This window comes from Diaporthe batatas (assembly GCF_019321695.1).
Source record: "Diaporthe batatas strain CRI 302-4 chromosome Unknown Contig00035, whole genome shotgun sequence".
NCBI lineage: Eukaryota > Fungi > Ascomycota > Sordariomycetes > Diaporthales > Diaporthaceae > Diaporthe > Diaporthe batatas.
This window is the reverse complement of record NW_025408581.1, coordinates 50,070-64,014: the sequence shown is the minus strand read 5'-3', so window position 1 is coordinate 64,014 and position 13,945 is coordinate 50,070. Positions and strand designations below refer to the sequence as shown.

At 42.8% G+C, this 13,945-nt stretch overlaps 4 protein-coding genes across 4 annotated transcripts; 2 read left to right on the top strand and 2 right to left on the bottom strand.

Annotated features, from left to right (window-relative positions):
- Positions 1-119: 119 nt before the first annotated feature.
- KVR01_013859 (uncharacterized protein) lies at positions 120-1,214 on the bottom strand (the record flags this gene model as incomplete). The annotated part of the gene is made up of 3 exons (XM_044784998.1): positions 120-1,009; positions 1,076-1,157; positions 1,203-1,214. The coding sequence occupies 3 exons, from the start codon at positions 1,212-1,214 to the stop codon at positions 120-122; spliced, it is 984 nt and encodes a 327-aa protein (XP_044637159.1).
- Positions 1,215-3,991: 2,777 nt separating this feature from the next.
- KVR01_013853 (uncharacterized protein) lies at positions 3,992-5,442 on the top strand (the record flags this gene model as incomplete). Its single annotated transcript, XM_044785200.1, has 2 exons — positions 3,992-4,002; positions 4,050-5,442. 2 exons carry the CDS (start codon positions 3,992-3,994, stop codon positions 5,440-5,442), a joined length of 1,404 nt encoding a protein of 467 aa, XP_044637153.1.
- A 3,261-nt stretch (positions 5,443-8,703) lies between these two features.
- KVR01_013855 (uncharacterized protein) lies at positions 8,704-11,583 on the top strand. The gene is made up of 2 exons (XM_044789637.1): positions 8,704-11,415; positions 11,471-11,583. Exon 1 carries the CDS (start codon positions 8,751-8,753, stop codon positions 10,038-10,040), a length of 1,290 nt encoding a protein of 429 aa, XP_044637155.1. The 5' UTR covers positions 8,704-8,750; the 3' UTR covers positions 10,041-11,415; positions 11,471-11,583.
- Positions 10,393-10,698, bottom strand: KVR01_013854 (uncharacterized protein; the record flags this gene model as incomplete). Its single annotated transcript, XM_044781511.1, has 2 exons — positions 10,393-10,467; positions 10,549-10,698. The coding sequence occupies 2 exons, from the start codon at positions 10,696-10,698 to the stop codon at positions 10,393-10,395; spliced, it is 225 nt and encodes a 74-aa protein (XP_044637154.1).
- Positions 11,584-13,945: the final 2,362 nt, after the last annotated feature.

The following is a 13,945-nucleotide window of genomic DNA, read 5'->3' as shown; positions in this document are numbered from 1 at the left end:
CGCAAAACAGTCACTAGAGGACGCCGAAGGTGTATTTAAATGGTTGAACCTTGCGAAAGTACCCTATGCCTCTCATGCCTGCCGTTTAATGCTCTGCCGCGTGCAAGGGGGTGGGGGTGCTAAGAGCCCTCATTGCCTGTATGAAAGCCATTGTACTTGCCTCCGGTCAGTTCATTCTGGCCGTTCACGCCGCCCAATTGTCCTGCTCCATTGACCGCTCTCGAGGGGGCTTTCTCATATTCAACCCGGTTCACGAGACTGCCCAATCCGTGACTCATGACAACGCGGAGGTCATCTCCTGGGGATAGGAAAACGGGCGGGGTCCTACTCACCCCTATGCCATGAGGTGTTCCCGTCATAATCACGGTGCCGGCCTCGAGAGTTGTTCCTTGAGACAAATATGCCACAATCTCGGCAACCGAGAATATCATGTCGTCGCATCTTCCATCCTGCATCACAACACCATTGAGGGTTGTCTTTGAAGAAATGACTGATGGGTCCGGGATCCTCGTGGTGCTGACCAGGCAGGGACCCATTGGCGCGAAGCCATCGAAGCCCTTTCCAAAACCCCACTGAGCTCCGGAAAACTGGTGCTTTCTTGCCGTGACGTCGTTGGAACATATGTAGCCAAGGACATGGCTCATGGCGTCCTCGACGCGGACGTTGCGTGCGCTGCGGCCAACGACTACTGCCAGCTCGGCCTCATAGTCGGCTTGCGAATCCGTGGCCTGGTGGGGAATGACCAATGGGGCATTTGAGGTGTTCAGACAGGCAGCCGGCTTGAAGAAGAGGGTCGGGTACTGGGGCAGATCCAGATTCATCTCCTTGGCATGTTTGCGGTAGTTGAGGCCAATACAACGGATGGTCCCGATTTCGTTGCGAGTCAATGGTGGTAGAACTTTGTGGATTTTAAGTACTTTTGATATTGTCTCCGCCGAAGTATCCAGGGCTGAGGTGCACGTGAAGACACGAACCCGAACCGCACTAGATGATGCCAAGGCTGCCCCAACTGTAGGAACATGAAGAGTATTGGCATGGCATGACAACTGAATTTTTTAAAGGCAAGATAACGCACCATCAATATCGGGGTCAACTGGTTCGCCGAGGTATTCCTTCCGATCATCCTCGGCGATGAAGCGCACCAAACGTGACCACTTCTGAAAATTGTCAGAAAATTTCATGATGTTGGAATGGATGCTTACAGGTGCTATCATGTTGGCTGCGGCAATGGAAAGCTGGATATGGTTGTTCTGGAGGGACGAGGGGGGGGCGCGAGCTTTGGAAGGCGGAAGGTTGACGAAGGCGTTTCTCGGGGCAGCTTCAATTGCACCGAGTCTCAGGGGAAACAGCGATGGCGACAATGGTAAATTAAGTGGCAAGTACCTAGGGACGCACGCTTGTGCAGCTACAGTCGTCGTGGCGATTTTCCCGAAAATCTCGGGATATCGATCGGCTTTTCCACTCTGAAAACAAGTATCCCCAGCAGAGCAGGCATTGGGCTTGGCAACCCCACCAGCATATGTGTACTTATACATGTACTCTTTGTCTTTTTTAAGTTCCTCTCCTAAGCTGGAACCCATAGTTAGTATCTTGAAAGGAGAAGGTATAAGGAATGTTTCAAGACAAGCTTTTGGTTGGCAATGCAGAACCTTTCACATTTTTTTTTTAAAAAAAAACATCAATGATGTACCTAGGTAACGTATACCGTAAGAAGAGCGACATTTTCAAAATCGGAAGCTGCCATCCATGGACAGTTCACCGCTACTTGGTAACTAATAGCCTCCCTGCTCTTGCACAGGGCGCAATTCGGCATTCTGTCTTGCAGAGTTGACGGGTACCTGTCTCGTGAGAGAGGGGTGCTGTGAGGGGGGGGCGGCACGACATGATATGCTGCGTATGGCAGTTGAACGTCGTGGTGGAAGCTAGCCGCATATTGCCCAACTACTCATCTTTATCATAATACCATCATTTGGGAATGTATAATCGGACACTTCAAGTTTGAATGCAGTTGTTCGCTCTCAGAGCCTCCCGGGATTTTGGTCTGCTGAGCCTGGAAACCTGATAGCATACTGATCCATTTTTGAGACGGGTCTTTGCGTCTTTTGAATCATTTTCACGTTGGTTCCGCAAGCAGGAGTTGGTCATAAAATGAAGCCAAGAAAAAAACAACAGAAGTTCAGGTGAACCGCGAGCAGAGAAATTGAACTCATAGCGATTACCTAGGAGTCGGACCTTCTCTGCCACCCTATGTTAAAAAAAACTTAAGTTTCTTCTTTATAACATTTTTAGTTTGATGATCTTAACGAACGACTCAAAGTATAATATATTAATTAAATTATGTTAAGGAGTAGTATTATCACTTGAAAATGTATAAGATCCCTGGTAGGATAGCTTCTAATTAAGTTCTAATCAGTAGGGAAATGTAAGCCGATTTTATACCCCGCCCCCCTCTCTCAGCTTACTAATTAATGCCCAGTTTGGGATCGATGCTTACGTCGAGCTGGGACACAGAGATCGAGCTATTATCTCTCCTTTCAGTTACACAGGGTCGACATTTTTCGATAGGAACAGTGATTACCTAGGTGACTTTCAACCTTGTTACGCGAGACGAATTATTGACAGGAGCCGATGTTGCAAATAGGGAAACGCGAGCGCATGGACGATGTGGACATACTTCCTATTTGCTTGCAAAGACTAGACGCGCAAGCAAATCAGGGCCACCCCCAAGAAGCTACGAATCAGACCGAGGCGGCCATCCCTTCGATGGTGAACCGTGGCTCAGATGGTGAGTCCAGCGGTGCCGGAACATCAGCTGATCCAGTTGGCCGTGTTGTTCCAAGCGAAGAAGGCTGTTCAATGGCCAATGGGGTGGAAGAAGGAGCAAATACCGCAGACTTGGATGGATCGCGAACGGCGGACGTAGTTGGCACTTTGGGGGGGAGTCGTGACCGTGCCCTGCTTGGGCTTCCCCCTGGCTGGAGCAGGAGTCGAGACGAAGACGGCCGGACTGTTTTCGTAGACCGCATCTTCAACACGACCACTCATGTCGCGCCCAGTCGTCAGATACCACTTCCCGCAGGTTGGGAGCGGAGGTGGAAAATGAGCGGGACTTCGTATTTCTTTAACCACCACACAGGCACTGCGACTCTAACCAACCCAGCTCCCTGGGATGACCCGGACTGGGTAGAGAGGTCAACCGAGGATGGCACGCGCTACTTTATTAATGAGCGCACCAAGGCCGCTTCTTGGTTGGATCCCCATTTCCGAACGAAACACGCCATGGCGCGGCTGGGGATGCTGCAAGTCCCAGAGCCTCACAGCTGCACGCACTGCGATACAATCATGATTGACTTTTATGAAGAGGGGCCAGCGAGGGACTGGGCACCCCCACATTCTGCTTCGGTACTCTGTGCAGACAGTCCAGAGGAGGTGGCCGCAGCCCAGCGCGCTGGCTGTCCCTTCTTTTGTTATCTGTTTGGATATCCGCAGATCAAGAGATCTGGCATCCACAAGTTGCGGCCAGAGGATTTGTACCTGGAGTTCAGATGCTCCTTCATTCAAACCTTGGCCGACAGGTTCTGCTTCGTTGCTAATAACTGGCTTCTTGGTCCACGCTTTTTTCTATACCACGCAAAAGACACCATCAGGGACCAATCTGTGGATGGGGATTCCACTAGTACACCAAGGTTCATACTCTGCCGGGACGACTACTCTAGTGAGTGCTATTCTATCTCACTTGCTATTAGACCAATGCCTAATGCGAGCCACTTAGAAGGCGGTGTTTCGTTTAATTACCCGAGGCGACATACCATGGCGTTCCATTGCCCAGACGTCGACTCAAAAGCTTCAATGCGCTGGGCAAGGCGGTGCCTGGAACAGTGTGAAGACCCCGGAAATAGGATATGTGAAGGCCGGTGTCAGCCGAAAAGGACGAAAGAGTTTGCCGATTTTGTTCCTACGCGTCTCATCCAGGTGGACTTTGAACGAAACAATGTCCGGATTGTCCGAGGGTCCAGTCTTGATCCCAAAACACGATGGGCTTGTCTCAGCTACGTCTGGGGTGGTGATCAACCAGTCAAGACGACCAAAGACAAACTTCTGCGATACAGCAGTGCCTTGGGTCTGAATGAACTCCCGCCTGCGATTTGCGACGCGGTTGTTGTGTGCCGAGGTATAGGCCTGTCGTATCTTTGGGTTGATGTTCTGTGCATCCTGTACGACGACCCCGAGGACAGGATACGAGAGCTGGCCGTCATGTCGGAGATCTACCGGCTGTCCACTGTTACTATTTGTGCCGCATCGAGCAGTGGAGTTGAGCACGGGTTCCTTTACAACAGGGGGTATTTCTATTCTGCCCGCTCATCTCCGCCGGTCAGGCTACGGTTCCGCAACAAAACGGGCGGCGAAGGGGTGCTCCTTGCCTTTGCGACCGAGAACCAGGAAGACGAGCCTGACTACAAAGCGCCTATAGAGGAACGCGGCTGGTGTTATCAGGAGCGGCGCCTGCCGCCTCGTGTGCTGTACTATGGGCTCAGGGGCCTGATGTATACTTGCCAGCACCGGCAGATGCGGGACCGAGGGCCGTACGGGGCCGTCTTCCGCGATGTACCGGTCATGCCGCGCCCATTTGAAGAGCCCAGCTTCTTCACCAAGGACTGGATGGAGATTGTTTCCAACTACTCGCGCCGGCTCCTGAGCCACCCGGGAGACAAGCTGCTCGCCTGTTCCGCAGTTGCAAGCGCGGCATACCGCGCTTCTCAACAATCGTCCCGGACCCGGCAGCAGAAGCTTTCTAATACATACCTGGCCGGGCTGTGGAAGGACAAGCTCCCAGTCGGGCTGGACTGGTATGTGCCGCCGCGTGCGTCCCCCGACGGAGCCAACCGTGAACTGCGCATGAGGCGTTCCAAGTACCTGGCGCCGACATGGTCGTGGGCGGCGGTCGACAGCGGAGTCAGATTTTGGTCGCGGGAGCCGGTCGACAAGGTCTGCAAACTGCCTCCAACACCCTCCAGCAAGGTCAGGATAATCAGCGCGGTGGCCAACCCAGAGACGACTGGAATGCCCTTCGGATCTGGCAAAGACGGCCTGCTGGTTGTCAAGGGCGGTGCGGCGGTGGCCAAATGGGTCCCGGGTGCGGACGGGGCACCAGACGCCATATCCTGCGGGGATTTTAGCTTCCCAGTGCACCGTGACAGCTTGGAGGAGGGGGGTGATGCGGCCGGGTTTGTGCAAGAGCCGTTGCTAGCTCTGCGCTTGCTCCGAGGGGACGTCTTGAACCATCACCGCGGCCTGAACTGTGGGCTGGTGCTCCGGCGCGTCGACAAGGACCATTGTGCTCGCGTCGGGCTTTTCTACTGTTGCCGAGAGCATGAGCACAACACTGGCGGATGCGGACAGAAATTTAAAGGGTTCAAGAAGCAAACGGTGAAAATTATTTAATTATGTTTATAGTCGATTTATAAGTAATATAAGCGACTTAGATTCTAACTATTATTTAATTTTAATTAACTTTTTTAAATAAAATCTATTTTACTTATTATTTTTATAAATTTTAATATATTTTAAATTAAGTTTATAATTTTTAAATCTTTTTTAAAATATATTAATTATTTTAAATATTAATAACCTTTCTTTAAAATAAAAGTTTATTTTTATATAATTATAAACTTAATTATTAATAATTCTTTTTCTTTTATTTATAAATTATTAAAATTATAAACTTAAAATAATAATAAAGTATAATTGTTTTATTTAAAGATTATATTTTAATTTAAAATATAATAAATTAAGTAACTATTTTTAAATAGTTTTATTTATAATATAATAAAGTGAGTAAATAAGTATTTATTTAAATAAAATTAAAAGTTTAATTAAAAATAATTATTATATTTTTATTTATTTTAATTAATTTATATTTAAATTATATAATAAATTTAATATTTATATATAATATTTAATTAATATTTAATTAAAAGTTTATAATTTATAATAATTTTAATTTTTATATATTAATATAAAAGTATTCTTTAATAATAAATAATATTATAAATATAATAAATTATTGAATTATTGTAAAAGTTTTATATAATAAATTTAATAAAATTAAAAATATAAATAATTTATAATAAATTTAATTTAATTATTTTTAAAATATATTATATTTTATTTTTAAAACTTTAATTATTAAAGTTTAATTTAATAATAAAATTAAAAATATATAAATAATTTATATATATAATAAATATTATAATTAAATTAATAATAATTTTATTAATAATTTAATAATAATTTTAATAATAATTTTAATAATAATTTTAATAATAACTTTAATAATAATATTAAAAATATTTTTAATAATAAACTTTAAAATATAATTTATAAATAAAATTAAATATTTATTAATATTATTAAATAAAAATAAATACTTATATTCATTTAAATAATTAATATATTTATATAAAGTTAATTTAAAAGTTATAATTAATAAAAAGCTTTATTTAATTTTATTTTAACTTTATTTAAAATATTTTTAATTACTTTAATTATTTATTTATTAAATATTCTTTTATTTATATTTTTATTATTATTTAAATAAAATAATATAAATTTTTAATCTTTAAATTAAATTAATTTTATAATAAGAATATTAATAAAAATATATTCAATAAATTTAATATTTAATAATAAAATCTATATAACTTTTAATTTATTAAAATATTTTTATTAATAATAATAATATTAAAATTAAAATTAATAATTAAAATATATATATAAAACTTTAATAATTATTAATAAATTATTATAAATTATAATAATAATAAAAATATAATAAATAAAAATTAATATTTATTATATATAATAAATTAATAATATAAATTAAAGTTAATATATTTAAAATATATTTTTAAATATATTAATTATTTTAATAAATATAAATATTTATTTTTATTATTATAATTATAAAATATTAATATTTTTAAATTATATTATTAAAATAAAATTAATAATTAAAATATTAAAAATAAAATATAATATATTTTTAAAGATTAATTTAATTAAATTTATTATATAAAACTTTTATAATAACTTTATAATTTATTATATTAATAATAATTCTTTTATATTAATATATTTAATTATATTTAATTATTTTTAATTAATATTATTAATTTTTAAAAGTTGTAATTAATATAAATTATAAATTATTTAATTTTAATATTATTAAATATTATATATAAAATTATTATATAATTTAAACTTTTAAAATATAAATTAATTAAAATAAAAAATTAAAAGAAATTTATTTAATTAAAAATATATATAAATTTAAATTTAATTAAATAAATATTTATTTAATAAAGTTAAAAATTATTAACTTTATAAATAAAATTATTTAAAAGTAATTATTTAACTTATTATACTTTTATTATAATTAAATATTTATTATTTTATAAAAGATTAAATTTATTAATTTATTAAATTAAAATATAACTTTTAAATTAAATAATTATAATAAAAATATTATTACTAACTATATATATTAATTATTTAATTAAAAGACTTTAATAATTAATTTACTTATTAATTATTTTTAGTAATTTATAAAAGTTAATACTATATTATTATTACTCTCTTTAAAGCTTTTATAAAACTTTAAATATAAAAGAAAATAATACTTTTAAGAAAGCTTAAAAATCTAATAATACAATAAAGTAAATAATTTATAACTTAATTAATAAAAACGTTAAGTTATTTATTTAAATTTATTAGTTAAATAATAACTTTTAAAGTTACTTTAAATAATATATAACTCTTTTATTATTTAAAAGCTTTATTAAAACTTATAAGACTTTTAAGTATAATAGTTTAAACTTACACTTTTAATAAGATTAATTATTATAATAAAAGGCGTTATTACTAGCTATATACTTTAATTATTCAATTAAAAACCTTAATAATTAATTTACCTATTAGTCATTCCTAGTAATTTATAAGAGTTAATATTATATTATTATTATAATTATATTTTATTATTTAAATTTATAATTTTAATAATTTTATAAAAGAAAATAATTATTAATAATTAAAATATATAATTATATAAAATAAACTTTTATATTTTAAAAATATTATTAATATTTAAAATAATTAATATATTTTTAAAGATTAAAATTATAAATTTAATTTTAAAGAAATTAAAATTTATAAAATATTTAAATTTAAATTTAAAAACTTTTTTAAATTTAATTTTTTAAAAACATTAAAAAAACTTAAAAAAAAGTTTAAATAAAGTTAAATTAAATTATAATAATATATTTTTATTAAATAAAAATTAATTAAAAAATTATATTTATAAATTTTTTAATTTTATATTTAAAGTAAATTATTATAATTATATTTTAAATAATTATTATAATTTATTAAAATAAATTTAAAGTTTTTATTATTTATAATTATTAATACTTATATAATATTATAACTATGTTACTCTTTTTAATATTATTTTTTATATCGGGTGGTATTGTTTGAGGGGGCCACTGCCCAGTCCTGGGACTGGGCAGTGGACCACACCTACCACAACCTCGGTACGCCCCCAATCTGCCTGGGCAAGTGCTAGGTACCTAGGTACATACAGATGAGGTTAGCAATCCAAAACCAGCCCCAGCTTTAGCCTCAACCTAGACACCAACTCATTCCATGCTCTGTTGCTGCACCTTTTCAGGACTGAGTCCAGTTTCCGTGTCGTCATGGCAGGGTCACCCACGGCGCCACTGAGGCGCATCACGAGGGCATCACTGGCACGCTTTGCCTACGCCGAGAGCGACAAGGGCAGCAGCACCAGCGCCACGACTGCAACGACGGCGGCAACGGCGACGATGACGACGAACAGAAAGACCAAGACTGCAACCGCAACCACAACCACCACAGCCCCAGACATCGAAGACATCATCCCCTCACCCTCCCGCAAGCGCAAACGAGCCACCGTCGTCTCCTCCTCGCAAGACCTTCTCAATGGCCCGGTCAGCGTCAAGATCGAGGCCTCGCCCTCCCCCCGCCGCGCCCGCAAGCCCGCACGCAGGACCAGGGACCCCTTGACGGGGGCCGAGACGGTGGTGGCTCCCTCGGGCTGGCAAGAACTCTACGACACGGCCAAGGAGATGCGGCTGTCGGGGGCCGCCGCCAACGCAGCCGTCGACACCATGGGCTGCGAGCGCCTGGCCCTGCCCACCGCGAGCCCCCGCGACCAGCGCTTCCACACCCTCGTCGCCCTCATGCTGTCCAGCCAGACCAAGGACACCACCAACGCCGTGGCCATGCGCCGCCTGCATACCGAGCTGCCGCCGCACCGCCCCGGCGCCCCGCCCGGCCTCAACCTCGACAACATGCTCGCCGTCGAGCCCGACACGCTCAACGGCCTCATCTGGGCCGTCGGCTTCCACAACAACAAGACGAGGTACCTCAAGCAGGCCGCCGCCCTCCTGCGCGACCGCTGGGGCGGCGACATCCCCGACTCCATCGACGGCCTGGTCTCGCTCCCCGGCGTCGGGCCCAAGATGGCCCACCTCTGCCTCTCCGCCGCCTGGGGCCGCACCGAGGGCATCGGCGTCGACGTCCACGTCCACCGCATCACAAACCTGTGGGGCTGGCACAAGACAAGGACCCCCGAGGAGACCAGGCTGGCCCTGCAGGCCTGGCTGCCCCGTGACAGGTGGCGCGAGATCAACTGGCTCCTGGTCGGCCTCGGCCAGACCGTGTGTGCGCCCGTCGGGCCCAAGTGTGGCGACTGTAACCTGGGGCTCGATGGCCTCTGCAAGGCCGCGGACCGCGCAAAGGTCAACCAGGGCCGCAGGCTACGGGAGGCCGAGGCCGAGGCCGAGGTTGACACGGGCGATATGAAGCATGTCGAAGCTGTCAAGCGCGAGATGGCCGAAGATGCTGTAGCCGACAACTCTGGGTCTGCAGAGCTGGGCGTGGCAGAGCAGCGCACCCAACAAGAATCGAAACCGCCGACAAAACGCCGAGGAAAGAGAGCATGATCGCCCGAGGGTCAGCTGTCCAGTCAGCAGTAGACGGTGTCCGTTCGGGTGTGATGGCTGCACGTCACTGCGCTCCGATCCACGTCCAAGACGATCAAGAAGATGGCCAGGTATAATGTTGTTTACCTAGGTATCAACTATCCATGACCAAGCGTAGACAGCGTCTCCTTCCTGGCGTTAGTCGTCGTCTTGCTGCAACCGCCTCCCCAGCGAACCACCGTTGTTGATTAGATATTAGACTATTATTAGTACAGCAGTGGTCGCTAAGCCCCGTGCGCCTCTGTTGATGAGGTTGGTATCGCCGTGTGGCCCCCAGCATGGCTACTCTTCTCCCCCTCATGACTGTCTGTCATCAAACACCCTTGACCACCTGGGTCTTCTCGCTCTCCAGCCGGGCGGCATTGCGCTCGTGCGACTCCTTCTTGCACTGCCAGCCACGTCAGCTCGTTGCGTTCTTCCTCGCCCCAGGCCCCAGGGCCACGGGGGCCAAGGGAAGCCCGTAGTAGGCACTCACATCGTCTAGCCCGGTGCAGCTGTGGTCCTCAAGCAGCCGGTGCTTGCCGCAGAACCGTCCCCCGCAGAAGCCGCAATCCCCCGCGGTGCGCTGCGGCTGATCCTTGCAGTCTGGGAAGCTACATCGCATCTTCTTGCGCGCCATTCCTTGGTTTGAGTTCGATGAATGGCTCGTACCCTAGGCAGCCGCTCTCGTGATATCGGTCTCGGTCGCTCGAATGAGGGGGGGGTTCAAGTTAGCCGAGACTGGACCGGAAGGGAAGTTTCAGATGATCAAGCTAGTTTTGTGGTCGTTGAAGACCAACGCGTTGGAGCAAAGGTCGACTGGTGCTATGATGGAGGCGCCACGTAGTTTTGGGTATAGCTGCTGTTGCCCGTTGGGTTAATTACTTCCAAGGTTGTCAATGCACAGACGGCTCGGGGCAAGTATCAAATCACCTTGTTCAACGGACCACGTTTCCTGAGGACCGTGTCACCTTGCTGGGTTCGATGAGGACGTGAGGCGCACAACGACTGTGGTTCATTTCAGGGTGGCTTCACGGTTTTCTTTTTCCACGGGGGCTGTCAAGACACCCCACTCTCTTCACTCGCCAAGGAGCACACTCGGGTATGTGCCTTGCTGTTGTGGACAATTTATCATTGATACCTACTTAAGGACCTAGGTACCTGGGTACCTAGGTAGTAATACTCAGGTTCCTGGACTGACCGGGGATCCAGGCATCGCAGCGTCTTCCTGCCACCCAACCGGCCGGGTGTTCCTGGCCATAGGCACAGCTCCCTGAATGCAACACTTTTTGGTGGTGCCGTCCTCATCCGTGCAGAATGCTTGCAGCTCTTCAAGTGCTCTCAATGACTCCTACTAGTATGGACGTGATCACCCGTGGACATCGGGACAAGCTGACTCACGTCCATCCAAGCCAATCGTGCCTGCAATGGTATTCCGTACATAGTGGAAGACTGCCTCAGTCTCACTGACTCAATATCATGAATACATGACTACTGGCAGCCTGGCTGGTCAATGCTACACGACCTTCACGACAGTATTTTTATACATATCCATGGCATCGTCATCACGCATGTAGTTGTTGAGGTAAATCAAACCTTCATTTTCCCGACCCCATGACCGTTTACCACTGTATGAAGGCGCCGCATAAGTTTTCTAGGTATGTATGGGGATTGGAAACGAAACCACTTCCCGACCCCATGCTGCGTTCCCCCGCGAATTTGAGCTAAGCTCCGTTGCACCCATCACGATGTGCGGCGTGAACGTCTTTTGACGGTATCATCTCATCCGCATACCGAGACCTTCCTGTTTCTTCTTTTCACATTTCTGGATACATTGGGGCTTCAAAAAGAAGAGCGTGAGCGCACAATCCAAATGGCACCCGAGCGAGCCAAACTGTCTTGTCTCCAAGGCGCCGGAAGCTTCCGCTTGGTCAGACACGCCTGCCAAGCTGTGGCGGTTGATATGGACGGTCCCATCGGCCGTCTTGTTGATGTACTCCTGGAGTTACAGGGTCTGATTCAGTCTCTGCCCAGCTACGATGGGTGTGGGGGAGGGAAGGGGGGCTTGGCTCACAGTGGGATGGTAGGACTGTGTGGCATTAAGGTTGCCGTCTTGGGCAATGGGTATCGCTGACGTGAGTGCAGCACCCAAAAGGATTGTCTGGAGAGAAATATACATGGTGAATTGGTAATAGTACTTGATGATATAGTGTGTTTAGTGAGAAGTATGTGGTTTGTTGGATGAGAAGGAGGAGCCACTCGTGATAAACTTAATGCTCTGCCCGGGAGACTGCACACAGATTTATATCCATGAGTATTATGGCACTTGTCCTAGCTTGGAATCTTGTTGATGAACATGTGAAAGTATCCTCTTGACCTCTTCCTAATTTGTTTTATACTTATAGGTAAACATAAAGTAATTATACATTAGCTGTATTAATGTTCACTTATATAGTTTCACTTCTATTCCGTATACATCTAAGGATATATATAGCGCCTTTATATAGTAGTAAGTATTTAAAACTTAGCGCTTAGAAAGAATATAATACCGATAATAATAGTTATAATATAATAGGTGCTTATAGCCTTAGCCTTACGACGTACAGATAACCCTGGCTAAGGGGAATGTTCACTTATCTCTTCTGGATCCAGTCTTGGGATAGCCGCATATCAACAAACTAGTTCTTGACTAAGTACTAGTAGGCACCTCTTTAAATATGTAGTGGTCCCCCGGTCTGAACTAGTGTACTTAAGTAACTGTCGACCATTACACCATATCTATTAGACTGAATGCCGCCACTCACAAGTGTTGTATTTCAAAGGATGATAAGGAATACTAATCAATCCTAGTTGTGCCCAGTCGGCTAGTGTCCCATTAATTAGCAATGCCTTTCGGCCCTGGATACATATGAAACCTCACAACTATTACACACACATACCTACTTTCCGACCTTTACCAATCCATTGATAATAATGCGTTCTAACACTCGAGGCTAGTATGACATCGTATCCCGGGGCACCTTCACGTCCAATACTAGAGCCGGGACTTCGTCTAACCTGCTTTCCTCCTGGATCGTTCAGCTCTAGCTCGGCTTGACTTCCGTCTAGATGTCCCTTCCAAGCTTCCCGTCGCTGAGACGTTGGAGAATCCCATGGGAATGGGAAAGGGTGCCGGTAGTGAACGTTCTACCTTCTTTCACAACAGCTGAAATGTTTCAGCCCAGCCCCCAGACTTGCCTTGTTTCGCTTTTATTCCACGTACGTCCGAAGACATATATCGTGGGACGCAATTTCGAAGCCATGGGAGAAGAATTTAAGGATAGATTTCCGTGACTTTGGAGCCTATAATATAGATTGATGGCATTGCGTAGTAAGACAACAATGGAGCCACCATAGAAGCAGTTCAAGACTTCAATGTTGACTTCCTATCTAGGTATTATGCCATACTTGGTAAGTCTACAGCCCAGATGGGACCTTCTTCCTCCTCGACCCCCGCCCGCATATCTTGCAAATAGTAAAGCAACGTATAGCCCTGCGATACCCAAGGAGCGAGTGGTTTCGTTTTTAATCCCCATACATGTAAAATGTACGTGGCGCCTTCATACCCAAAGAGCGAGTTCATGAGTTCGGGAAACCAGTATATATCCGCATGGGATTTCAGAATGTCTGGACGGGCGACATGGCTGCACGTGTGGCCAGTGCATGTGGCGCCAAGTATGAGACAGAATAAATAAAGCATTGTAAGACTCTAACATCCAGAACCGATTCTCGTGTCTACTCGCGACCCTATGCATCGTATTAATAAAAAAGAAGGCCATAGAACACCCATCACAAGGTCTAGACTAAATGTTAAAGTGCGGTGAAGACACCTATGTTCACTACATGTC

Excerpts from the sequence above, each read along its gene's own strand:
- KVR01_013855 (XM_044789637.1), top strand. The coding sequence starts at position 8,751 with ATGGCAGGGTCACCCACGGCGCCACTGAGGCGCATCACGAGGGCATCA.